We start from the raw sequence: 27,841 nt of genomic DNA, 5'->3' as shown, positions 1-27,841 counted from the left end.
TCATATTAGCTTTCCAAATATCAACTCTGTCCCCCCCCATCATTGCTTGTTCACTCAATCCATGTGCTCTCAAAACGAATTAAACAGTTGTTATCATCAAACAAGCTCTCATTCTATTTTCTACGCATACTTCTACAAAATGTCTTTCTAAGGAGCCAAATTATATCCCAAACAAATCTTTAACATCTGAGTTACAAAATCATAATAACCTCTATTCAAAGTGTGTGATTTATCATGGAAATTTCTGCTACTTTGTCCGTTTGAGGTCGACAAAATTTTACTTCATGCCCTTTTAATCATGAACCAATGTGTTTCTAGAACAAGCAGATCCACTGAAAACTTTAATTATTATCATATTCATCAGGGTCTTTACATCTCTCTCTTTCCAACTGAGGTGAGTGAACCAATCGTCCTCTAATCGATTTCCTTGATAAAAAATTCCCTTCTTCTTCATCTTCATGTTTTTGTTGAGAAATCTAAGGGCTGATTTGTTAATGATTTCTCTAACTTGATAACCACTTGTGAAGTGATTTCAATATTTAGATAATTCAAAACATGAACTTTTATATGTTAGTCAATATTAATTTCATCAACCAGCTACCATGCATAATAATCAAAAGAACAATAACACAAGATATAGGCAGAAACCAGGGAAAAACCTCTCCAAACCTGAGATGAAAACCCACGATAATTTTTCTTATAGTTTCTTCTCTTGACAAAATTTCCAAGACCAATACAAGACCCTTGAGACCAAATGACTCCAAGATAAAAGGCAAGAATCTCCTCTTACTGTTGTCCAATTGCCTACTGCAACAAGGATCTTATCTGTTACCAACCTTGAAAGATCGTGCTTCTTTCTCTCGTTGTTTCATTCCTCCACACTTCTATTGCCTAAGGTACTTTGTTGGGCAAGAAGAGCACTTCAACGCAAGGATAATTTGATATCTTCAAGTGACTGTCTAGAAACCCTTACTGCAGTCCTAAAAATACCGTAGGTTCTCCACATGTAAGTGAACAACTTAACCTTATACTCCTTCTCTTACTTCGCTATGGTGGTGGCCCCCTTCTAGACCAATATCCAAACCTTCTTAAGTCTAGAGTCAACCCTTACTACAGAGATATACTAGGACTGCATTACAACCCTAATGAGGAACATACTCTTCGCATGTGTGACAGAATCATGGCCCTTTTAGCTTACTGGATCTTCGATCTAGAGGTTTCTATTCTTCAAGTGTATCTGCCCTTCAAGTAGACTAAGGATCGAATACTATTCTCCGAGGTGATGATGATGCCCTAACTTCACTGGACAGTCCTCATACTTCTCAGCCTGTGGCTGCTTGAGTAGACCCTTATCTTGCACTGTAGATAGGTGCCTTCGCATAAGAAGCATATCCTTCCTTCACTCTTCTTCGCATAACCATAGACCCTCACTTCGCACTTTCTCGCATATGAGAGAAGACCCAAAAATAATGATCTTTGAATGCTTGAGGAGGAGGGCTATTTATAGTGTTTGAGGTCTCTATTTCAAGCCGACATGAACTACCTATTAACCGACTTTCAGCCGACTTGATCATTCAATTATAAATATATTTTTATGCCAAAAAATACATTTATTGCATGCGTTTAGAGGGATCCTTTAGTAGCCCATTGATCTTTCCTTTGAGAGAGATTTGTCACATGATTCTACCTTTGATCTTGGAGTCTTATTTGTACATTTCATGTGTAAAGGTTAATGACACAATCCTATGACTTATTGCTCATAATGAGAGCTACATACACAAATACATTTGATCATGAAATCCATGATTCATATTTTACAAAAATATTTTACATCATTGACTTGTGTCATTATGAAGACCGAACCTAGTTACAGTTTCTTCAGCACTCCCTCTTAACTAGGGAGGTATTCATACATACATGATCATTGGACAATTTTTCAAGTTCACAGAAGAATTCTTATAAGAAGATCGGATTTGCAATCCATCTGTTATAGCATCATTTAAACCAACATTGTTTCCATTTAACAAGGCCTTGACTAACAACTCTATCTCTCAAATAGATCATAGCACACAACGTTGGCAAGATCAATGACTAATAGACACACATCATCATTGTCTCTCTTAGGGCCATACCCACCTGGGTGTTCTTCGAGTATGCTCTACTAGGACTATTCTCATCTTAGGTTCCCAACCGTCAAGAATATGGGTCCTTTTGTCCACTCTTGTCTTGGATGCCCTACCACATCCTCAAAGAGTGTCAAATACCAAATTATTACAAAACCATTCATTCTTTCATCCAGACTGAAGATAAGAATGTCATGTCTAACTCTCCCTCTTAATCAAGGACGAAATCCAAGTTTCTCTTTACTTAGAAAAATTCTTGAGTTCCTTTGTTCATAGGAACTTCCCAGAGCTCCCTCTTACCCATGGACTCTATCATCAGTGCTTTATAGGGTCTTCTAGTTGACTGACGATATAAGACTTCGATGTCATCGATTCCTTCATATGTAGGGCTCGACCATCCATCACTTTCCTTCGTCATGTCATTCCTTCATTTCCTAGAAAGTATCCTCCTTGGATTTACATCTGGGGCTTCCTTCATAAGCTCATCTGTCTTCACTTTTCTTCAACAATGATTGCTCTGGATCACAAGGTACATAGTTGTGACATCCTTCACAACTCTCCTTTCCTTGATCCTGCACACATACCCAAACTTTTCCAAGATGTCAGACACCAAAAACAAATCACATATTACCTTTTGGTGATGGCCTTCTTCCAGTGACATCTTCTTGTAGGTATCAATCATCCTACATACATGTTGACACATCTCCCAATGATATATATTGTCAAGGTTCCTCATATTTTTAAACTTCTATCAAATTCTATACATCATTCTAGGAGGTTTCATGGTCAAGTCTTCCTAGTCCTTTGGATGTTGACTGCCTTCGTCATGGTTGCATGTTTCATGATCTCTTTCATCCTCGTTTCTTTCATTCCGAGGAGCTCTTAGAGTTCTTCAATTGAATTCAATGACCTCATACACTTGTTGACTTTCCTGACTAGGGGATCCTCCACTAAGGTTTTCATCAGTGAATCTTCAAGATCTTGTATATCCCCATCTAGAAAATGCTTCCTTTGTCCCGGATGACTTCTTCCTATCATCTTTCTCAGATCTCCAAATTGAGATCACATGAATTTGACCTTCTTTATTACATTTCAGATGTACTTCTAGTATTTAAATTCGGTCACTGCTTGCACCAAGACTGCAATCATCCTTGTTGCTTCATTATGTCAACGAGGTTTGTTTAGATCTTCATCGTGACAATCACTATGATTACTAATTCATCATACCTCCATCACTATACTCTAGCTGAGCTTATCATCACAGTAATTGTGATCATGTCGAGAGTGTATTGCAAAACTAAGATGATCCTTGTCACCCTTTTTCTTATTATGTCGAGACAGTAATTATTTTCACTGCTTCTCATTATACCGAGACCACTACAGAGATATCACTTGAATCTTCTTAAATATGCCAAGACTATAGTAGTGTTGTAATGAGATATATATCGAGATCACTATGAGGCAGATCCGAATACTATGATATCCATCAAGACTTTATGTCTTCATTAATAGGTATGCCTAGATTTGAACAGTCACTATTATGACCGAAATTTCACATCATTGCCTTTGATCTCATCAAAATGTAGCCAAGTATATCACTGCGCTGGGGTCTGCACTAGGGTATATCACAAGTTCCATACAGAGCCATTGTGCATTCTATATCAGAGGAGTCTCATGCTCCAAAATCGAGCCATAGAGAAAGGCAAAGTGTAGTGGAGGCACTTTGGGAAAGAGGAGGAAACTTGGGAAATGGTTGATGCCATGAAGACTACTTTTCCTTCATTGTTTTCTAGTTGAATCAAATGTATATGATTGTGAATACTGTATAAGGTTTGTGTATATAAAGTTCCATAAAAATGGTATGTGATTGTATTTTGTTTTATGTGATGTATATGAGCATAAAGAACATCAGGGGCGGTGTTCCCTAAAGGGGAGGGATTCGTGATAGCCCCAACCATGGTTCTCTCATAAAAATGCACAGCAATTAAAAAAAAAATGATATTGAATCAAGGGACACAAATTCCAGAGCTGAGGAGGAGGATGCTTGCTTGGGATGTAGAAGTTTGTTGTGCAGAAAATATGAACTGGTTGGTAGCCATTAAAGGCTAGTGGGTGAGTTGTTAATGAATTGAGAAGGAAATGATTGGGCTATAAGGGAAGTATGCAAGCCCATGTTTCCTAATAAAAAACACTCACAAGGAAGACAGGTAGAATTTATGAAAGCTGATTGTGCTGATAGAAAGGATAGGGAAGCTAGTGCATGGGTAGAAAAGTAGACAACAGGAATAAAAATAAGGCATTCGAACTCATGTAGCAGTAGCAATAGAGAATAAGAAGTTAGAAATTCATGTTAGAAATAGACACAAAGGAAGTGATAGAAGAGAGGAGAAGTAGCGAAAATTATTGGAATTCGGTGGACAAGATTGATATTTGCATGGTCTCTCCTTGGTGAGGAGTAATGCCTCTGGAGTTCCTATAAAGCTAGAGGGTGGAGATGGTTTTCTATGGATTCCCTTGGTGGTGTGGGTAGAGTATTGTTTCCTTATATTCCTGGAGGGTAACCTATGAAACCTTACTGTTATTAGATTTATAGTGGGTTTTGGATTCCCTTAAGTGGATAGAACCATTGTGTTTTGGTTTAAGGGTGGAGATCCACTCTCTATTTTCCCTTGATATTTATGGGTGGACGCAACTAGCCTCTAGATTTTTTATGTTTATCTGACTATAGAGTAGTTGGTGGGTGGATGAAGGAGATCCTATGGAGTCCCTATTTAAGCTCGCAATTGGTGTTTTGATCCCCTGAAGTAAGCCCCTCAGTCACTAGAATCTGCCTCAGGGGTGATAACTGTAAGTTTGCTTGGCTACAACTATCTATGGTTGGGTGGAGAGTCTTCGTCCCAAACTCAATTTCCCCAAACATTCCAAGATAAGTACTCCTATTTATTTACAGTGTTAATGAATACATGGTTACATTTTTGGGTTGAAATGATGATTGTAACTATTATGTCGTTGCATTTCTAGTCTAGAATGGTGTATATAAATATAATAAACATGTGTCTACATTGTTGGTTGAAGTAGGATGCTTTATGAAATTCATGATTGTGTTGTGAACATACATAAGGAGTAATAAAATGTGCAATGCCTAAGTGCATTAGAATGGTTGATGAGAACCAAGACCAACCATCACAATATTTAACATAAGAAACCTTTATTACAATTAGATGGGTACAAAAAAGAAAATCCTATTATACAAGGTTTATGTACATCTATTGGTTATAAGCCATATTACAATGATGTGGCATAGTATCAAAGTTGAGGATTCATCATCTCTTCATCTTAACGATCTATGATCCTTACTTGAAGACACTCCAACATTACATTTTCAGCAGTCCTAGAGGTCTTCGACAAGCAACACAAAATTCTTGGTCACGACACTGCAAGCCTTAAGGAGTTCTTGTGCCTGCAAATCATGGAGGAGTACTGAACTCCTCACGACCCTTTTGGTATCTAATAACTCTCGTAGACTCAATAGGAGTAGCTCTGTCGTAAGCTCGGGAGGATAACATTGTAGGAGCCTTAGTGATCCATAGTGCCCATGATGGATCATTGGTACAGATCTAGATGTCTGTAGTTATAGTGCAACCAGGACGTAAGTAAATCCATGCCGAATGGTGAAGTTCAGCATAAATCTACATTGCAACAAGGTTAGTCGAGGACGTGGTCTTAAATTTTAATTGGAGGAACTTGTGTTATTAAAGTGATGAAACCCTAGTCATGGAAGCTCTTGATTGGGTGCCCAGAGTCCACCTTATTAGGATTGGGCGGAAGGAGGATGATGTGGCCCAGAGGCCACACTCTAGGGGCATGTTTTTTCATTCGGAAGGAAGTCGAAAAGAAGATTGGGTGTCAGGGTAGTTGTGCTCACCGCCTGGAGGTAAGGAGAATTCTCACTGGTCGGGGTGGGTCCCACATCATAACTTAGCCCACAAGTCTCTTCCTGGTAGTAAAATTTAGTTAAAATGGGGAACTATCAGGATGATTCAACACAAGATGATGTGTTTCTGTAACAAGTGGTCCACTTGGAGTTATTGACTATTATGAGGAAAATTCACTTCTACAGAAAAAAATGAACTCCCTAGATCTAGTGGCATGATCTAGAAACAACAAGGGAAAAAAGATCAATGATTTCGTTAGAGAGATTAGAATACAGAAAAGAGACCTACCTGGAATCTGTAGTAACCCTTCCTCTCCTCCTTTCTTATAAGCTCCAACTCTAACTCCAAGTGTTATAACGAGAACCTGCACAAATGACTAAAACAAGCAAAGAAACTACAACATACACATAATATAATCCAATATCTCTAATAAACGAGTCAAATGGCATTGAAATACATAAGCATCAACATGACACAGGTATAGGAAAACAAAGTGATTTCTGTATTGATAAATAAAGGAGAGAGTTACAACCATTAATAAACGTTTGACTTTGTAGATGTCTCCCCAATTGTCTTGTCCTTCCTTGCCACTAAGAAAACCTCCAATATCAACCCTAATGGATGAATTTGATGACCTTTTAAGCTCAAGGCAGTAGCATGAAGGCACTAATAATCTCCAAAATCCAACCGGACTTTATTGGAGGTAGTAAATTTATAAGGTAAAAGTGGTAGTTTGGGATTTACCAATCCATGCTTAAGATCCACATATGAAGGAGGATAAGCTCAAGGGATAATAGATAAGGTATCCAAGATAGGATATGATAGGAATTTGAGATCTCTATCCATGGTAAATGGCTAAAGCCACCTTAGAAGATTTTGGAAGAAGAAGTTTCATAAATATTTTTTATTTTTCTTGAAATTCTAGAATCATCGCACCTGCAGAGTATAGAAACATGCACTAATAAGTGAAAGTGATTAGTTATGCAACATGCGGTCAACATAGGTAAGCTAGAGTGCAAGGTTTGTTGGGGCTAAAAACATAGTTTTTAAACTGATTGACCTAGAAACTCGAACTTTTTGGAGAAATGATGATTAAGGCTTTACAAAGGGATAATGACAAGGTGTCAAGGATGTTGATTGATCCAGGTTTTCAGGCCTTTTGAGTGGATGTGAAAAAATGATTTGTAATAAGGACCCTACAAAAGGGCAGTCTTCTAGTCCATGTAGACTCAGGGAATTTTTCTTGGAAGATGAAAGGTCCACGTATGGAAGTGTTGGAGTGACGGACCGGGGTGACATGTTTCGGAGGGTCTCGCCCGACTGGTTAAAGAGGAGCGACAAGGTGAGTCACTGGGGCACTGCGAGGGAGATGACGTGTCTCAGAGGGTCCCACCTGACTGGTTAAAAAGGAGCAGCAATGTGAGTCACTGGGGATATGGGACTAGGATTATGTGTCCTTGAGGTCCCACCACATAGATGTTATGGGGGAAGTTATGGAAAGCATTGGGATAAAGCACAATAGGATGACATGGTGGTCAGAGGGACGGGGTGCTTCTGATGGCATGCATCATCGGCAAAGCCGTCGACAGGTTTGGAAAACCAAATACTGCCTCTAACACCCACCTTCTATGGTTTTCAAAATATGGTGGGGGGGTCTCGGAATGATCATGGACCATTGATTCGAGGATCGATGGTATCCCTTTACTGCTCATTCTGGGGGGTCACTGCCTTTTATCTTCCATGCAAGTTCCCCTAGTATTAGGGAACCTATGGATCACACTCTCTAAGTGGTATTGGGTGGAGCTATGGATCAACATCGGAGAATCACTACTGGTGATCCAACGGTTTATGTTCCCCCCTTAGGTGACATCAGCGGGGAGGGGACCCCCCACGCACATTATCGATCAACATTTCATGATCAATGGTTGGTATCACATCACGACCCCATTGGTGACGCCAATGTGGGGTTGAACCCCCGCGCAAGTCGTTGATCTGCCTCGACAGATCCAAACCATAAGGGGCGACATGACACATGGATATAGGCTCCAGAAATTGGAACAAGGCTTGGGACCTTTCCACGTGGGTACATTGTTGGTGATCGACCAATTCAACACAATTATATAGTTATATGGAGCATAACATTATATATATATATATATATATATATATATATATAGGGGCACCGAGCTCAAGCTAAGGGGGTCCATGAACCTTATGTGAATATTTATACATATAGATACTCATGAATGTGTATAAGAGGAGGAGTTGAGACTTAAATAATTAATTAAGACAAGTAGAAGAAGGACTTAAGAATACATGGTGAACCAAAGGAAAGAAAAAAAAACAAAAAAAAAAAAATGTATATTTTACCCCATTCCTCTAAATATACCAGAGGGGTTGGATAAGGAGAGACAACCATCCCACTGGGAAAGTAAGGTGGGGTGGTTTGTTACACATATGATAAAGGGGAGATGAAAAATTATGGATGTGAGATGTGATAATGAAATGCCACTAGAACGACCATTAATAGGTACGAGGCAAGACAAAAAATCCAAATAAAAATGCCACACAAATCCTCTTCAATAATCATGCCAATGAAATACATTTAAATCAAGAGCTCCTTTATACTATAATCTTTCAAAGCTTTCTTAAAGAACTACACTAGCTCAAATTGTTGGATCATCAATATATTAAAGTTCCTCTTGGACTCTTTGCAAGTTTACCAAAATGTGACAACTAAGATTATCCAAAAACTTTCATGTATCTTGGTGGCTTGTGGATGAAAAAGTGGCCGATGTTATTAGTTCACGATCTTGGTTTCCTCTTATAATTAAAACCACTTTACTAATATCATTTTCAAATTTTCCTTTCATTATATTGAAGGAAAGTTTGGGAAAGCACAATGAGTTGCACAAACAAAATCTTTTTCTTGAAGTGATATATTGTGACAACAAAAAGTTTAGAATGTTGCACTATGTCATAACAAAGGCATTTTAGATGGGACATGGACTATGTAATATGCTAAAGGAAACCTTGTGAAACTTTGATCTTCCACATGGAAAGAAATTTCATCTTGATGTAGAATGTGGTGACAATGAAAACATTGAAGTGATGTGATATGTCACAAGGAAAGTTCTTGAAAGTTTAATGTGATGTGTAGAAAGATATGTTTCTATGATGTAATATATTATGACAAAACCAAGGGTGAAATGATGTGCTATCTAATGCCCAATGACATTTTAGGTCTAATATGCATTACATCAAAACACAAGAAATTTTGATGTCTCCCACATATAGAATCTTTAATACAATGTGATATGTTGTGACAAAGGAAATTTTGGAGTTATGTGGTTTTCGTGACTAAATGATCCAGATTTAAATAGGAATGCAACAAATTACAAATATAACCATACATATAGAGATGCAACAGAAATAATACTTCATTTCATTACTGTAAAATACTGAAATATGCTTACAAACATGAATGGAAATAAACTAGCTAGGGCGATGGTAGCTAATATTTGAGAAGAGATGTGGCGGGTGCCTTTGAACTATGTTACAATGAGGCTCGAAGGCCTATTTATTGTTGAGAAACAATGGAAAACCCTAAACATCCAAAAACCTAACCCTTGAAGATGAAATGCCAAACTATGGGCCCCGTTTAGGTAAATTGGTACATCAACTTCTTGGGGCCGTAACTTTGGCATGCGATCTCTGTTTGATGCACACAATGTGTCATTAGAAAGATATATTCGAGAAATATCTCGTTGGTCCCAATTTTCCCAAAAAACTTCGTTTAGGGCCTCAAAGCGGCTCTAGAAGTTCAGGACTTGAAAAACTGCTAGAAATAGTAAATTGTGCTACAATTAAGGAAACTGAAAAGCTGAAAGAAACAATGGTGGGGGTCCAAGTGGACTTGGAAGGTGGCCACCAATATCCACCTGGATCATTCCTCCCTCCTTAGGAAGTAATGGTCCCCATTGCGTTGAGTTCCTCCAAGAGATGAGGAAAATTATGCTGAACTTGGTCCCTGGTGAGCCACTTGTCCTGGTGAAGGAGTTGGCATGCTTTAACAACTCAATATATTTGGATTTTTTCTGGTCGGTGTGCTTGATCTGTGTGTCCATGATCCGATCAGTTGCAGCTTGTTCCTTGCAATCTGGATTTAACTCTATGGGTGTGAGTTGTTCTGTAATGTCGGATGTGTCTAGTATTGGTGGAAAGTATGGCTGAAGGCAGTTCACATTGAACACTAGGTGCAGGCCAAGGAATGGGGGAATGTTGAGATCAAATGCATTATCTCCCACAGCCTTGGTAATGGTGTAAGGACCATATCAGAGTGGTCTAAATTTCTGATAGGCTCCGGTAAGGCGTTCATTTTACAAATGCAACTAGACTTTGTCGCCCATTTGAAACTTGTGTGGTACCTGATGTTGATCATGTCGTTGCTTGTACTTGGCATTTGATTTCTCCAGAATTTCATGGACCTGCTGGCGAATATGTTGGATGTGCTCAATGAAGCTGTTTGCCTTATCTGTTTCGTGCTAGACATGCGCTGAATTTGTGTGAGTAGCTGCAAATGGCATGGCCACATCAATGGGACATAGTGGTTGGAATCCCAAGCCCACCTGAAAATGGTTGTGGCTAGTCGAGCTGTGGAGAGCCCGGTTGTAGCTGTGTTGAACATAAGGGAGGCTCTAATCCCATGTGTGTGGATGCTTTGAGTTGTACATGCGCAGAATGTGTATGATCATCCTGTTGACAACCTCTGTTTGCCCATTAGTTTGAGGATAGAAGGTTGTGGACATAGTGAGTTTGGTGTCAAGCATCAACCAGAGACTAGACCAAAATGTACTACGGAACCTGCTGTCCCAATCTGAGATGATAGACTGTGGGACCCAAAGTGTACCCACACTCATTCAAAGAAGAGTTTAGAAGTGGCTTTTGCTGTGATATTCTTCTTGCAAGCCGCCATAATGGCCATCTTCGAGAACCTGTTGACAACCACAAAAACACAATCATTTCCATGCTTATTAAAAGGAAGGCCTGACATGTAATCCATGGATATGGATTCCCAAGGTCGACTAGGGGTAGGTAGCAGGGTATAGAGGCCTTACTTCCTGTTGTTCGGTTCGCTAATGGCGCAGGCAGTGCATGATCTGATGTACTTCCCGACATCCTGTCGAAGATTCAGCCAATAGAAATACTTCTGCAGTACTGCCACTGTTTTCTCGAACTCGAAATGCCCAACAGCTTGACTGTAGTGTGCTTCCCAAATCATCTTGGAATGCTCGCTTGAAGGAGCACAAAGGTGACCTAGGTGGCATAACAGGGCATCCTGGAGGTGGAAATCTGGAACATGCTCACCCTCCAAGAGTGTCTAGTATGTGTGGTTGAATTTTGGGTTGCTTTTGTAGAGAAGTGGCCAATCAAAAGTCTCATGCCCATAATAATTGAGCACGGTGGTTAACGCCATGATCGGTGGTCGACTGAGGCAATCTGCAACATTATTGGTGTTGCCCTTCTTATACTTGATATTCAAATGGAACTGTTGCAGGTATGTGGACCACTTCTGATGGCGATCATTCTACAATTTCCCTTGGGTCTGTATGAACTGCAAGGGTCAATGGTCTGTGTGGATGATCGTTTCCTTCCCCAAAATGTAATGCTTCCATTGTCGGGAAGCTTGCACAATGGAATACATCTCTTTGTCGTAAGTGGGATACTTCTAGACTGTGTATGAAAGTGTCTCACTGTGATATGCCACTGGATGCCCGTGTTGAGTAAGGACTACCCCAATAGCATAGTCAGAGGCATCTGTCTTGACCTCAAATGGTTGTTGCAAGTCTGGTAATGCGAGCATTGGTGTCGAGCAGAGGCGATCTTTCAACTCTGTGAATGCCTTCTATTGAGATTCAGACCAAAAGAATTTTTCTTTCACTCCTCCCTTGGTGACTTGACTCAAGGGCCAAGTGATATGAGAGAATCCCAACACGAACCTGCGGTAGAAGTTGGCAAGACCTAGAAAGTTGCAGAACTCTATCAGAGTGGTTGGATATGGTCAATCCTGAATGACTTGGATCTTTTCTAGATCCACATGCACCCCCCATTCATCAATAATATATCCCAGATACTAAACCTGGGTCATGCCAAAAGTGCATTTTTGCAAATTGGCACATAACTTGTGTTGTCACAGTATTTGTAGAACCTGTCAGATGTGGTGGAGGTGCTCTTCCCAACTCTGGCTGAAGATCAGGATGTCATCCAAGTATACCACTATAAATGAGTTGGTGAATGGCCGCAAGATGTCATCCATTAGCCTCATGAAGGTTCCAAGAGCATTCGTCAATTTGAAAGGCATAACCAACCATTCAAAAAGGCCCTCCTTGGCTTTGAAGGCAGTCTTCCACACATCAGAGGGTTCGATTGGTACGTGGTGATATCCTGACTTCAAATCAATCTTTCTGAAATATTTTGCCCCCTTTAGTTGGTCCAGGAGGTCACCAATCCGTGGGATCGGGCACCTATTACAGAAAATGATCTTGTTCAGCGCCCAATAGTCAATACAGAGTCTCCAAGTCCCATCCTTCTTCTGTACCAACATGATTGGGCTCCCACAGGGTGATGAACTCGAACGGATGTGAGCTTTCTGTAGTAGCTCCTAAATCTGCCTCTTGATTTCATCGTTCTCCAGAACGGAGCGCCGATAGATTGGTCCATTGGGCAATGGCACACCTGGGGTCAGATCAATGGAGTGCTTGACCTGATAATGCAGAGGAGCCCCTGCGGGGGAGGTAAAGATGTCCTTGTACTCCTCCACAACCTTGTCCATCTATAGTTGTTGTGCGGAGGGGCCCTGTCTGGAGGTCGTGGCCACCGTCTTATTATTTTCTTGAGGGAATATCATCAGGAAAACAAATTTCCCATTTTGGAAATGAGCTTAATGCATTGTTTTGCAGTAACCAAAGAGATGGCAATAGGCAGTGCTACCTCCGGTATCTTGTACAACTTATTTCCCAAAGCAACAATAACAGCTCAGGGCCTTGATTCATACACAAAACCTCACTTCCAGAAGTATGGTTGTCCTAATAATACATCACAAACATCAAGGGGAGCAACGTCACACAATACCTCATTCGTGAAGGGCTTGATGTTATATGGAAGGCGACACTGCTAGCTCACATGAAGATCCCATCCTTGGTGAAGCCACCTGATGGTGTACAATTGTGGATGTGTTGTGGTCAGTAAGCCCAAACACTTCATGACCTCTGCCGAAATGAGGTTTTTTTGGCTCCCGCTGTCGACAATGAACTGTAGTGGGGAGCCCTTTACCCACACCTGAGAGTGGAAGAGACGCTCCTCCTCCTCTGGATCTTCGAGTTCCTCCTTCTGGATCTTTGTGGTGGCAACGGTGGAGTTGGGCTCTGCATCGATAATCTGCTTCCCTTTGTCATTCCTCTTGTTGGCTTCTGACTCAGAGTTGGAACATGCATCTGATTCTGAAACCTTTAGTTCGGCCACTACTGACTGCTTGGCCCGACACTAACCTGTGTTGTGAGTGGAGCTCTTATGAAACTCACACCACTTTCCCGTGTCCTTTTTCGGCTTTGTGACATTGTTCTTTGCTTGCAACTTTTGCAAATTGTCTTGGGCCACCCCGCCTTGGCTTTATCCTTTGTTCTGTAGTTTTGGGGCACCTTTCCCTTGCTTCGGATTCGCAGATCCAAAGTCTCGGTTCTTCTGTTTAAACTTTTGCTCGGTTTTGACGGCATATCAGTATGCCATGCCAAGTGAGGAGATGTCATATTTCTTCCTGGATGTACCTATGCAGGCAGCCACGGTATTTGAGTATCAAATGCTGCTCTGAATCCTTAATACCCAACTTTGTGCGAAAGGTATGGAAAATATTGGTAAACTCTGGCACATCTTGGTCTCTTCCCTGCTGTAGCGTGGTCCACTTTATCTATTGATCCTCATAGCTTCCGACAGGGTAGTATTGCTCCTTGATGGCAATTTGGAATGAATTCCAAGTGGGTGCGGTTGAAAACAGTGAGGCCGTACTTTCATCCTTCTGCTCGCAGTAGGTTTCCCACCAGTCTTTGACATGGAGGGTGGCTTTGAGAAGAGCGAAAGTAATCTTTTCCCGGCCGGAAAAATCATGAACAAAAAATACCCTTCTAGCAGATTTAACCATTTATCTATGGTGTCTGCATCTATCTGACCCTCAAATATGGGAATGTCAAAGTTAATTTGTACCTTAAAGGGTGTGGCGTTTCTAGAGTAGCTGTTGGAAGTAGATGTGTCACCCTTGGGTAGCCGCTCAAGGATCTGGGAAAAGTTGTCCATCATCGCATTCCTTTGTCGCTCGAGGGTCTCTTCGACCAAGATTTTGATAGGATCTCATTCCCCCTCTTCTTTCTTTTTATCCGCCATGGGAGGCCATCGGGATTTGTGAGGCTGGTCTTGCAAAGGTTCGACCAGTTCAAGCCCTAACTCCTTATATCCCGACCTCGTTGGGGACATGCAAAGAAAGACAGAGAAAGAACAGACCACTCTGATACTACTGATCCGGATTTAAACAGGAACACAACAAATTACAAATATAACCATACATATAGAGATGCAGTAGAAATAATACTTCATTTCATTACTGTAAAATACTGAAATATGCTTACAAATAGGAATGGAAATAAACTAGCTAGGGCGATGGTAGCTTATCTCTGAGAAGATATGTGGCCGCTACATGCCTCTGAACTGTGTTATAATGAGGTTCGAAGGCCTATTTATTGTTGAGAAACAATGGAAAACCCTAAACATCCAAAAATCTAACCCCAGAATATGAAACACCAAACTGTGGACCCTGTTTGGGTAAATTGGTACATTAACTTCTCGGGGTCGTAACTTTGGCATACGATCTTCGTTTGATGATCAAAATATCTCGTTAGAAAGATCTATTCGAGAACTACAACTTTCTGAAGAGCAACATCGATCGAAGGACCCATGTTGCTCCTAGTTTTCCCAAAAAACGTTGTTTAGGGCCTCAAAACAGCTTCGAAAGTTTAGGACCCGAAAATAATGCTAAAAATAGTAAACCACGCTACAATTAAGGAAACTGAAAAGCTCAAATAAACAATGGTGGGGTCCAAGTGGACTTGGCGGGTGGCCACTAATAACCACCTGGATCACCAAAGGTGTTTTAGATATGATACACATTATATTGCAATGATGGAATTTTTTAACGAGTTTGACATGTCTCATGGAAATAAACATTGTCTAAATGTAATATTTCACCATAAATCAATATTTGGAGTGATGCAATATGTTGCAACCAAATAACCCTTTTAATGAGTTTGACTTATCTCAGAGAAATAAACGTTGGCTCAATATAATATTTCACCACAAATCAATATTTGAAGTGATGCAATATGTTACAACCAAATATACTTTACATTCGATGTATTACAAATAAAAGAATTCTTTCATAATTATTCAAAAAAGTAAAACACTCTTACTAAATATTCAAAAACAAAAACTTGTAGTTTGACCTACTTTGGAAATTCATCTAATAAATCCTTCATAGCTCTACAACTTCCTCAAATTTAAATCCCATAATTAACCACAACAAAAATAATAATAAATTGATAATTACACCTAATTAAATATTAAATTATCCTTATAATACAAAATTACAACTCTAAACTAACAATTTAAAAAATAATAAAAAAAACCAAATCAAAGCTGACTTAAATTATTTTAGAAAACCAATACCAATAACATTATTCTGAGTACAAAATGAGTAGAGTTCCCTTTATATCATGATCAATTTGTAATTATAAAACATTTTAATAACCATAATTACACTACACCCAAAATACATCGACAATTTCATTGAAATCTAACCTCATATTATTTTACATTTCACAAAATTTTAATTGAAAAATACAAACACGCATTTTACAATATTCTTAATATTACTAATTCAAAAACCTAGTGATAATATTAATATCCTTAAAATATAAAATAGACATAAACATAAAAAGCTCACTTGTACATTATTATCAATATTATACCATTGTAAACCAATGTTAACTTTCTATTTCAAAATATAATATATTAGTCATTTGTCTCACCTCAAAACACCTTTAAAAATATGGGTTCCACCACATAGACCCACTGATAAGGAAAAGTTGTTAATTATTTCTTACCATCGTGAACGATTAAGACATCTTAATAAAAAGCATAGACAGACAATACTTTTTCTCGGTGAAGTATGCATAAGAAAGATTCATTGTATGTGTTTCAAATTTAACATGTCCGAAAAGAAATAAATTAGCACTATAAAAATTAATTAAATTAAGTGGTTTATTATTATTATTAAAAAAATATTAAGTTTATTATTATTATTATTAAAAAAATAAAATAATTAAAACATGTTTTTAGTATATATACATTTAAAAAAAGATGTTTGAAGATTTTAAATATAGATATTTATACTTACTTATTATATAAAATTTTAACTTGTAAATAAATTTTGTTACAATAATATAATCTAATATCATGATTTATTGAACGATTAAGACATCTTAATAAAAAGCATAGACAGACAAGACATCTTAATAAAAAGTATAGACAGACAATATTTTTTCTCGGTAAAATATGAATAAGAAAGATTCATTGTATATGTTTCAAATTTAACATGTCCAAAAAACTTTAAGAACTAAATTAGCACTATAAAATTAATTAAATTAAATTTATTATTACTATTAAAAAAAATTGAAAATAGTTAAAATATGTTTTTAGCATATATACATTAAAAAAATATTTGAAGATTTTTAAATATAAATATTCATACTTACTTACTATATAAAATTTTAACTTGTAAATAAATTTTATTACAATAATATAATCTAATATCATGATTTACTGAGTGTATAGAAATATTAATTTTTTAAATTACTCTTCCGTTGAACAACAAATGAGAATTAAGACTCAGCTGGGCTTTAAAGAAAAATCTAACAGAGTCAAAAAAAAAAAAAAAAATGCACTTTCCCTCTATAAGAGTATTCCGCTGATGTGACACCAAGGAAAGAAGGATCGGAGTCAGACCTATATATAAAGGCAAGCGCAATAAGATCACCGAAAGCCCTTTTAATAATTAGTTTGGTTCTCTTTTGATTTCTTATTGAATAGGTTACATTAAAATGTTTCCCAGAACCATTATAGATGAAATATTACTATTATAATATGATAATAATAATTTAACAATGCTTAGTCATGATTTAAGGATAATATTAAAGTAATACTATTAATATTGACTCAGATTAATAATTATATTAATGTTATACATTGATAATTCTAGTAAGATTACTATTGGCATAACTAACTAAAATGAGTTAATATTACATTATTATTTAAATAGGAAATTTATTACTACTATAACATTATAATATTTTAATAATAATAATATTTAAGACTATTATAATATTAAACATTAATGATATTCCTTAATAACATTATTATAATTCAAATTGTCTTTATTATAACTTACTAAATGGGTTAATATCACTCATTATAAGATTATTATTTAGATTTATAATTTATAAGGATAAAAATATTACCTTATTAGATAATGATTATAATTTAATAAACATTAATATTATTATATCCACTAGTTTTTAAAACCAATATTTTTTTCCCCTGGAAAAATCTGTAACTTTTCATTAAGTAAGAAAAATTACATATTGTAGATGCTGTTGCATATGCTTTAACTATGTCACTATGGAAAATGAACAAAATAAACATGCTTTCTAAAACCAATAATTATTAAATGGCATTATATCTATGTGTGTGTGTGTGTGACCCATATAACTGTTTTTGTTCAATTATGACCAGAGTCCATTTGAGTCTAATTTAGCCCTTTTACACTCGTTGGTTCGAAAGGTGTTGACAAAGATTTTATGATGTGATTTTTTCCGAAAATATTTCTATAAACTCAGATTATGGATCACATAAGCTTAAATTCAATTATCATGATTTACTATTACCACATGCCTAAAAAACGATAACTCATATATGACACATATTTATATGGCATTTTTTTTTAATTCATGAATTTACTATTGACAGGTAGAAAGGGCATAACCACTCTTGAGATAAATCTTTAGAATATTATATGGAGATTAATTTTTTACCATCCACTTAATAATTATGAATAATTAAATTAAAATTTCAAAAACTCTATTTTAAAATAGACATACTTATCAATAAAAAAATTTTAATTTTTTTTTTAAATGGTAGTATATTAATAATTTAAAATAAGGGTACACTATTTGTTATGGTTAATTGGTGATAGTCTAAGTTTATAAGCCTAGGGCATAAAATTGCCTTAGCATTTATAGTGAGGCCCTGTAAGTTTCATTTGTATTGGTTGGGTGCATGTGGCTTTTCATTTCCAAGAATAAGGTCACGCTCTTTTGAGGTTTATTGTCTTGGGTCTCTTCTTTGTTTGAGTCCATGATTGTCATTTATCTACACTCTCCTTCATTAGTCAACCTTGGGCGGTTACTTGGTGGAGATTCCAGTTTGGCAGTATGCAACAACAACACATGCCCAATAGTTGGGGGGGGGGGTGGGGGAGGCCAAGGTCCACAAGGCCAAAACTAGGCCCAATAGCAAGCCCGAGATGACATTGAATCTTTTCTCTCGATTGTCCCCCTAGAAACCCAAAATGAAATTTGACATATGGAAGCTTTGATAGTTGGAGAAAGGAAAGCTTTCTTAGACTTGGAGATTCTAGAGGGTATTAGTCAATGGGTTCCTGACCATAGTCATACCAGGGGAAAGAAAATGCAATGCTTCCTTGCCTCAATCTTGTATTGGAAAATGGAAAATCTATTTGGCATAGTTCTCAATGAGAAGCGCACTGAGAATTATAATGTATTCGCAACCCTTGCATATGTGAAGTGGGTTCAAAGAAATGAGAAAGTATGCCTTGAGAGAATAAATGATCATTTAGCTTGTATCGAGAGATATATTCCATGTATCACAGCTTCGTCGGCTCCCCTGAGATCTAGTGCTCTGGATCTCGCTCTGGTTACATCTTTAGATTCATAGGTTGTTTAATGGTTGTTGATATTTTTGTGTTTGGGAAACTTTAGTAATGATTTTGTGGCTAATATTTTTGAAAATTTGGACTAATTCTTATATACACAAGTGGTCAAAAACCTCTGATTTCATGTAGGGCAAGTTGAGACCACTTCCCTATCAAACTAGCTCACATGTAGAAGACTGATCTACCTACAGTGGGATGCTTCTTACCAGAATTGTGCCCCATAATGGGATGCTTATTAGTAGAATTGTACCCCATAATAGGATACTTATCATCAAGATTGTGTGAGGCTTTGGTCAAGCCTAGACGCCCCTTGAGAAGTTTAATCACCCCAAATTGGCTTCCATTCCTCAACCCCTCCCATGAGATTTAAACTTGTGACCTAACAAAGACTAAATCCCAAGCAAACCAACTTATCTACCCCTTTTGAATATATAATACTTAATATATTAATATGAAATAATAAAAAACAACGTTAAAATAATAATAATAATAATAATAATAGAAAATAACATGTTATTATAATTTCATTATTTATTCGTGAGGTATTGATAATTTTAATTTTATTTTAAAATATAAAAAATATTATTAACATTTATTTAAATTAAACATTCAATTTGATGGACAAATGAATCCATTTACACATAGGTTCATCTTCAATAATTGAGAATTTGAAAGGATATTGAATAGGATGATAAGTTTTATTCATATGTTTAGTGCATTATGGTGGAATAATCATAATTATTTTTTATTGCAATGCGGTGAATCATACTAATTATATAAATAACAAATATTATAGAAAAACATACCATTTAAATAATAATAAAATAATTTAAATTTTATATTAAAAAAATACCTAAAGCGTATTGGTCAACTCGCGAAAAATGTCAGAAAGAGCCAGACGGTCCGGCTTATGTTGGTCAGATCTATACACTGAATATGCCCTTTTTTTCACAACGCGGAAAATATCAGAAAAATGTCAGATCTATATACACTGAATATGCCCTTTTTCCCCACAACGCGGAAAATATCAGAAAAATGTCGGACTAGACCAACCACCCAGTCAAGCTTATAGTTATCGAATGGGGTTCGAATGCTGAAGACAATTTCTTGATCTTAAATACCTTGTTACCTGCTCCCACAGCGGGCATTGCAGTTAAACAAGTGGGAGAGTGGGAGGTGAAAAGAGGAGTTGAGTGGCCATCAGGCTCAGAGGTGCAGAGGAATCAAGAGGAGGAGAAAAACATGTCAGAACCCCCTGTTGTGAGCGCGCTAATTGAAACATTCACTTCTATGGTCGCTGACAAAGTCTTGGAAGAGGTATCTCTAATCACCGATTTCAAAAATGATTTTGAATTTCTGTGTGACGAGCTTTTTTCTGTTAAATTACTGTTGGACGAGGCGGGGCAGCACAGTACCTCGCGTTCAATGTCTAATTGGCTGGAAAAACTTGAATATTTTCTGATTGATGCACGGTGGATGAATGTCGCGCAAGCAGCTTTGGTAACTCGATCTTCTCCAACTTCCAAAAACTCATTTTCCGTTATAAGATGGGCCGTAGGATTCGGACATTAAGACAGAGAATCAATCATATACATGGCAGTGCTAAATATCTGAAGCATCTCATGTCTATCTTTCAAATTAATGCATTGAATGTCCATAATTTAGAAGATAAGCGGGAAAGATCCAGTGATTGCTGTTGTGGGCATGGGAGGGATCGGCAAAACTCTTCTGGTACAGAGTGTGTTCAAAACCCAAAAGGTCCAGGAAAGCTTCGATCATGTGGTTTGGCTAGCGGTCTCTCAGAATTTCGACTTGCAACCTCTGATACATCAGATTGCAAGAAAGATGAAATTTCCACGGGCTAAAAATCAAAATTTGACCACTGAAGAGGCTAGTGTTCGAGATTCCCCGGTGGACGAGATTAAAAGCAGAATTATTGAAGATTTAGAAAAAAGTTCCTGTCTATTTGTTGTAGATGGACTATGGAAAAATGATTTCCGTAAAATTGAATGGCTATCAGCTGGTAAAACTAAGATTGTAGTCACCACACGTCAAGAGAGTGTTGTAGACACCATTCCGTCATGGCTTCAGGTTTACAAGAAGAATATGAGTAAATTATCACCGGAAAATAGCATTAAATTGTTCTGCCTTTATGCTTTCCCTGCCTCTGGAGATACACAGGAAGACACAGATATTTGTCTTCCAGACCAGCATCCGAAGGAGGTCACACAAAACAGTGCTGCAAACATAAATATTGGTTTTCCAAACCAGGTTCCAAAGAGTCTCATGAGTCTCGCAGAACAAATTGTACAAAAGTGTGACGGCTTACCCTTGGCCCTTAAAACAATAGGAGCGTCTTTGGCAAGAGTAAGGATGCTTCCTAATGATTGGGAATCGATCTTGAAAAATCTAAATGAAGCACAAGCGATGAATGACCAAGTTTGGCCTTCTCTCAGGTTCAGTTATCAGGCTTTGCCCTATCATTTAAAGCTTTGCTTTGATTATTGCTCATGTTTTTCCCATAAATACTCCAATAAAATCCGAGTTTCTAGTGAACGCTTGGATTGATGAAGGATTTATCCCACGAACAGCTGAACACCCATACGATGTAGGCCTCTCCTACATTAACTAACTTATTGATCGTTGCCTGCTGGAAGTTTCAAAGCTTGGTGGGGATGGACGAGTGCGGTATTGCAAAATGCATGATTTACTGCATGAGTTAGCTAATTTAGAATCTCACAAGAAAACTAAATGTTTATTAAAGCCCGGAAATGAATTGAATGAATTTCCCGTGCGCGACTCTGTGGGCCTCCCTAGAATTTCACTGATTGAAAACAATATAGAAGCGATAACGCAACCCATCAAGTGTCCAGGACTCCGCAGTCTATTGCTATGGAAAAATGTCTGTCTTAAATCAATTTCCGCAAGTTTTTTTGAAAATATGAAATACCTCGCTGTATTAGATTTAAGCAAGACGTCCATTACTTTATTGCCCGAAACTGTAGGGCAATTAAAGCATCTGAAGCTCCTGAATTTGTCCCAGACAAAAATAACAAAGCTTCCTAAGTCATTGGCTGGACTTAGAAGCCTCCAATTTCTGGACGTTAGTCAGTGCCAAGATCTACGGGAGATGCATTCTGGAATAGGTGAGCATAAAGCTATGATACATTTGAATGTGAAGGGCTCTGACAATTTGGAGTCGCTGCCTGTGGGGATATCAAAGCTCACCTACTTACACACGTTGAAAGGGTTTATATTCAAAAGGGAAAAATCATACACTGCAAAGGCCTTGGAATGGAGGGCTGAATTGAAAAGGGGAAAGAGAGTAAATGCCAAGGCCTTGCAATGGTGGGATCTGAAACGATTGACCCATCTCCAACACCTGTCATTGACACTTGAGGCAACTTCATCCGAAGGTATTATTCGACTGGAGGAGGGCACTTTTGGGAGCATGACAAATATGCGATTCCTGTCGTTCAAATATATTAATTCTAAAAGTTCTGGTAGCGTCCTTGAGCTTCCCAGGGACATTGAAGTCATGCACCGCCTTGAAATCCTTCATCTAAAAGGTTGCGTAGCCCAGGGCTGGATCTTTGGGCTTCAGAACCTCATGGAGCTGGAGTTACACGGGGATAACGGCTCAACTTCAGATTATATAAGGCTCCGAAGTATTCCTAATTTGAGAAAGCTAAAATTATCGAGCAACGACAAGTGCGTTGAATTTCCACAGGAGTTTGGAGGACATGGGGCATTTCCGAAGTTGGAATACTTCGTCATCAAACATTTTAACAGTTTGGAAAACTTTCCCTCCTTGAAGGATGGAGCATTCCCAATGTTGAAGTCTTTCCAAATGAAGTACTGCCAACGGTTGAAAGACATCACCAAAGCATTGCAGAGTCTGACTAGTATTGAAGAAATAAGGGTGAAAAAATGTCCAATATGGGAATTCGGCATCTGGACGGACAGGGATACATGGCAACTTTTGGAAGGTCGTCGCATCAAATTGACAATAGACGGCTATACAGTTTCCTGGGCATTAGATGAAGTTACGAATTCAAGATTCACAGATAATTTCAAACGAACAGCGGTTCTCTTCATGGAGGCCGGCACCTCATCAGCAGTAGGCGTGGTTGAACAGAGGACCCTCCAAAATGACTCCGCGTAAGTCTAGTTCTTTCCCCTCCAAGAAGAGTATCGTGGGTGCATAATGGGCGTTTGAGACGGTAAATTATATGTTGCAATCCAGTAAATTTTTTTTTTCCAATCAGAAAAAATTATTCCTATTAAAGAAAGTGATTACAACAGAAAATTTGTATCAGGACTTCGACTAAAAGCAGAGTATGTTACTATGTTAATAAGAGAAACTTCAATCTTAGATAGAGAAACATAGAAACTTATTGCTCAGAAAGCCAGGATTCCACAGCGATGAGATTCTTCCAGACAAAAAATTAAAGAGGTGATATGGTCATCTATACAAAACTAATAAATAGATCTATAAACTTCCAACGATCCAGAGAAAAATGGAAAGGGAAGTTGATAATACAAGGGACCCTGAAAATGGAAAGTTAAGTTATAATACAACGGACCTTGTGAATAAATGTAAATAAAACATCCATAACCATAAATTTGGCAAACCAAATCTAACCAAACCTTGACACCATTCAGTAAATACTACATTATTGGTTGCAGTCAAATATTTATTTTACTGAATCGAAACCATAGTTGGCACCATTCGGTAAATACTTGATTGGTTGCAATCAGGTATTTACCCAATGGTTTCCACTATGGTTGGGCTAGATTTGGTTTAATTGTTTTACTATATGTTTTTGTTTATTAATCGAAGAATTAATAATTTTACTTACAACTTATAAAGATGATTGCCATTTACTAAATGATTGTATTCCAGAAATATGCAACAATTCTAGGGAGAAGCATGAGCTCAATGTAGCTTTGAGTTTTTACTGGGTAGCAAATCTCGAAGCTGTTGGAATTTGCAGATATGCTTAAGCAATGTCAGGCTGCAGCCAAAGACATAGCCGCCGGATCAGTCAGTTGCTGCCATGCTCGAAACATTAAATGTCCTCTGCGATCTGATTCTCAAGCTCAAGTGCAAGATAGGATTGATTCCTTCATTTTTATTTTTATTTCTTTTTTCCTAAAAAAATAAATAAAGATAGAACATTTTCTGTATTCTCTATTCTGTCTATGAATGTTCATTCTAATCTTACTTTCTCTGTTATTTTTTTTCGTAAATCTTCTGTTACTTCTTTTTACGAAACAGTTGATTAAAAAAACAAAAATTGACTTTGCTTTTAGTTGGCTTCTTTGTTCTTTCATACATAAAATACTTTACCTATAACTTTTATATGCTGACTCAGAGTCCTGTGTCTTTGTGCTAAGATGGTCTTTTACTAATTCGTTTCTGCTTCTAGCATTAACTTTAACTCCTTGTTCAAATGTATTAAAGAAGAATTTAACAGATTCTTTTGTTACGCCACGCTTGGATAAAAGGTCTGCTTCCAGTTTTGTTCCCTATAGATATGTTGAAATTGAATGTCCTGACATGTGTTTATCAATGTTTTGAATTTTTTCATCTAATTCGACAAGAAGAGAGAAGTTTGTATAATCTTTTACCCAGTCAATAATGCCTTTGGCATCCCCAAAGACCTTCAATCTCTATAGTCTAACCACTTTGCAGCTGTGATCTCTACCTTGTTGTTGGATCCCAAACCTCCTTGCCACCAAAAATGGTAGTATCTTCCTGGTTCTATGATTGATTCCTTGATTTTATTTTAAATAGGTGCTTTTGGGACCTAATTTTGTAGTAAATGAATTTTATTCGTCATGATAATTTTTACAAGTATTGGGTAGAAATTTAGGCAGTATTTGATTTTGAAAATAGTCAACATATGTGGATGGTTAAAAAGTACTTAGCGAAATTCAACTGAAGTTTTTATAGTCATGCAACTTTCACTTTCTATATTGCTGGATTCTCACTAACTTTCAGTTTCTGCGTTGCTGGATTTCTGGTACTGGAGAAAAGTTTGATTCAAGATATCGTTAGCTCCATCTTTGTCTCACCAGGGATAGTTAGAACGCTCTCCATTGATTGAATATATCGACTTCATTAAATTTAAACCGGCTTATTGAATATATCAGCCGCATTTACTTTTTACTAAGTTAAATATTTGATTATCCTCTTTTGCAGCGTTGAATGTGAGCAACAGCAGATGGATGAAAACAAAGAGAAAATGATGCAGGAGCAGGCGAAGATAGAAAGAAGGATGACATGGTTTCGCAGAACGGACAGCATGTCTGTTTCGTCTTTATTTTTAATTATTTTAATTATTTGTTGTTTTTTGTTTCTGTTTAAAATGCCTAGAATACTGTAACGAGTTCTAATTAGGAACATTAATATTAGTTAGAATCATTAGTCGTTGAACAGTTATTTACTATTGTAAAAACAGACAAAGGGAAACAAGCTAGCCATGGATAAATGTCAAATATGAAATAACTGATGTAACTGATAATTGAACAACTGACAGCAGTTATCTAACTGCCTGAAAACAATGTACAAAAACGAGGGAAAGCAAGCCCATAGGGGTTCAGCAGTAAGAAGAGAAAAGAAGGAACAGAAATAAATATATATACATCTTGTTTTTCAGTGCACAAACAACTCTTACGTGCGTCCTCAGAAAAATAGAGACTGTACAATTCCATGCTGTGTTTATATTTCATTTTTCTTTCATGTACAAAACCCATTATAAATTCTTGACAGACTTCGAACCAGCAGAAGGACAAACAACCAAACGAGAGGTGACACCAACCAGCACCGGTCACGAGTTACAGCGCCCAGACAAATACAGTTACAAGGTATGCAAACGAAACTGAAGGTGATACAAGTTTTCTTTCCGCATATAACTAACAATTCATCTCAGCATAAATACAAATATTAACAGTCCATCTCAGCATACGAATTAGTGTTCAACGCAGCTTCAACCCTACCTAGTTCACAAGCCTAGGGTTTGACAAAGGTCAAGAACAAAAGCCGCGGCGAGAACTATTCACTACAGTAGCCAACAACCAAACCAACGACCCATACAAGAATCCATTACAGACAAGAAACAAAAACAAATCTACCCGGAAGATATCCAGAATAGCCGGAAGCCCAATGCATTCGACCCAGTGAACGGCTCCACCTGCATAGGGACGAAAGGAGGAAGGGTTAATTTCCAACCCTTGAAGAAAAGCGGAAAACAGAGAAATTGAAAGGGAAAATGCAGAGAGCATGAACAAGAAACCATACCTGAAGGTGAGCCACGACTGCAAAGCAAAACCCTCGAACAAACAAACCCTGCTCACAGAGGAGCCGAGCCATTAGAGTCTAAATAAGCTGTGGTAAAGAAATCTGGCAGGGAACGAGAGCTTACCAGTTGAAATAGCCGAGAGCCGAACAGGGCAAGCCGCGAAATCCATCAAACTTGGAGGCTGACGAACCGAGAATGTAACCAGAATGCCATTAACTTATAATGCTCAAATAACCATGGACTCTTGAGAGAAATGAACAGACAACACCGTGACAAACAACAACACCAGTGGGAAGCGCCAAACGACAGAGGGACAAGCATACAAACGAAACAGTAGCAAACTTACCAAAGCGACACCAGACCGTCGAGGCATACAAGCCGGACCAGGAGCAACAGAACCGCAACCAAACGTTTGCCATACAGTAAACCGAGCAGGCAGGGACCGCATTGTGTTTCACCGCAGACCATACAACAAATACAAAGGAAAAATCGCAGAGACTGTAGAGCCAAACCACCAAGTAACAATAATAACCCAAAGGGCGCGAACAGGGTAAAACCCAAGCGAGAACTTTCCAGGATCCCGAGGAGGACAGTTGTCCACCGATAAGACCACCCCAGTACATGCCAAGTTGATTGTAAATCAATCTGAAATTAATACCAAATCAAACGTATACTGTCCGGTTCATAGAATTGTTACACATCAGCTTAGGAGTGGCGGGACCACGTGGGCTGGCCCCATCAGAAAAAGGTGGCAAACGTCACGGGCATGATGAATGAAGAACAAGTCTCGTCACCACGAGAATTAAATGGCAATTTTCAATCATAAAGTGAGAGTTGCAGCTGCATAATGTACAGACGAGAGGTTTAGCTATTTTGGCTCTAGAAAATTAGCAAAACCATACTTTTACGCTTATGTTTTCTGTATTCCAAAAGTTTGTTCGGTGTCACCTAGCAAATGTTGTTATTTACGATGCAACTTTTTCTTAGGTTTCAACTATTTTTAAATGACTTTTCCATAACAGTTTTAAATGCGTCTGATTCGTCATATTGTGATGGAAATCCTAGGTTGCATTAGAAAAAAGTTTAATTATCTTGCAGAAATCGGATAGCAGCCGAGTCGTGGATGTGCTTTGATGATTATTTAATCTTGCAGCGAGAACAGAAAGCTGAAAATATTCTCTCTTGGTTCTTGTTTTTGAAGAATGCATTATTCGACTTATATACCAGTGAGATGAACTGATGGTCAACATATTTGCTTTTCTATTAGTATTAGTGTTATTAGCAATCACGGATCCTTAAGCAAGATGTAGTATTAACTACAATATCTATAAACTGGAATTTATATGGAAAGTGTTCAAAATGCAT

At 37.7% G+C, this 27,841-nt stretch overlaps 1 protein-coding gene across 1 annotated transcript in view; it reads left to right on the top strand.

Moving 5' to 3' along the window:
- The window catches only part of LOC149215286 (putative disease resistance protein RGA4), a 153,707-nt gene extending 127,974 nt beyond the window's left edge, over positions 1-25,733 (top strand). Inside the window, exons 2-3 of the mRNA XM_089389684.1 lie at positions 25,378-25,482; positions 25,715-25,733. Of these exons, the coding sequence (XP_089245810.1) occupies positions 25,378-25,482; positions 25,715-25,733 (124 nt within the window). The remainder of the gene's footprint in view (positions 1-25,377; positions 25,483-25,714) is intronic.
- Positions 25,734-27,841: the final 2,108 nt, after the last annotated feature.

The sequence above is a fragment of the Pinus tabuliformis genome, chromosome 1_1 (assembly GCF_031772625.1).
Source record: "Pinus tabuliformis cultivar Carrire ecotype Pingquan chromosome 1_1, CPIR1, whole genome shotgun sequence".
Classification (NCBI taxonomy): Eukaryota; Viridiplantae; Streptophyta; class Pinopsida; order Pinales; family Pinaceae; genus Pinus; species Pinus tabuliformis.
Note: the sequence above shows the minus strand (reverse complement) of the source record. Positions and strands in the feature narration are given on the sequence as shown.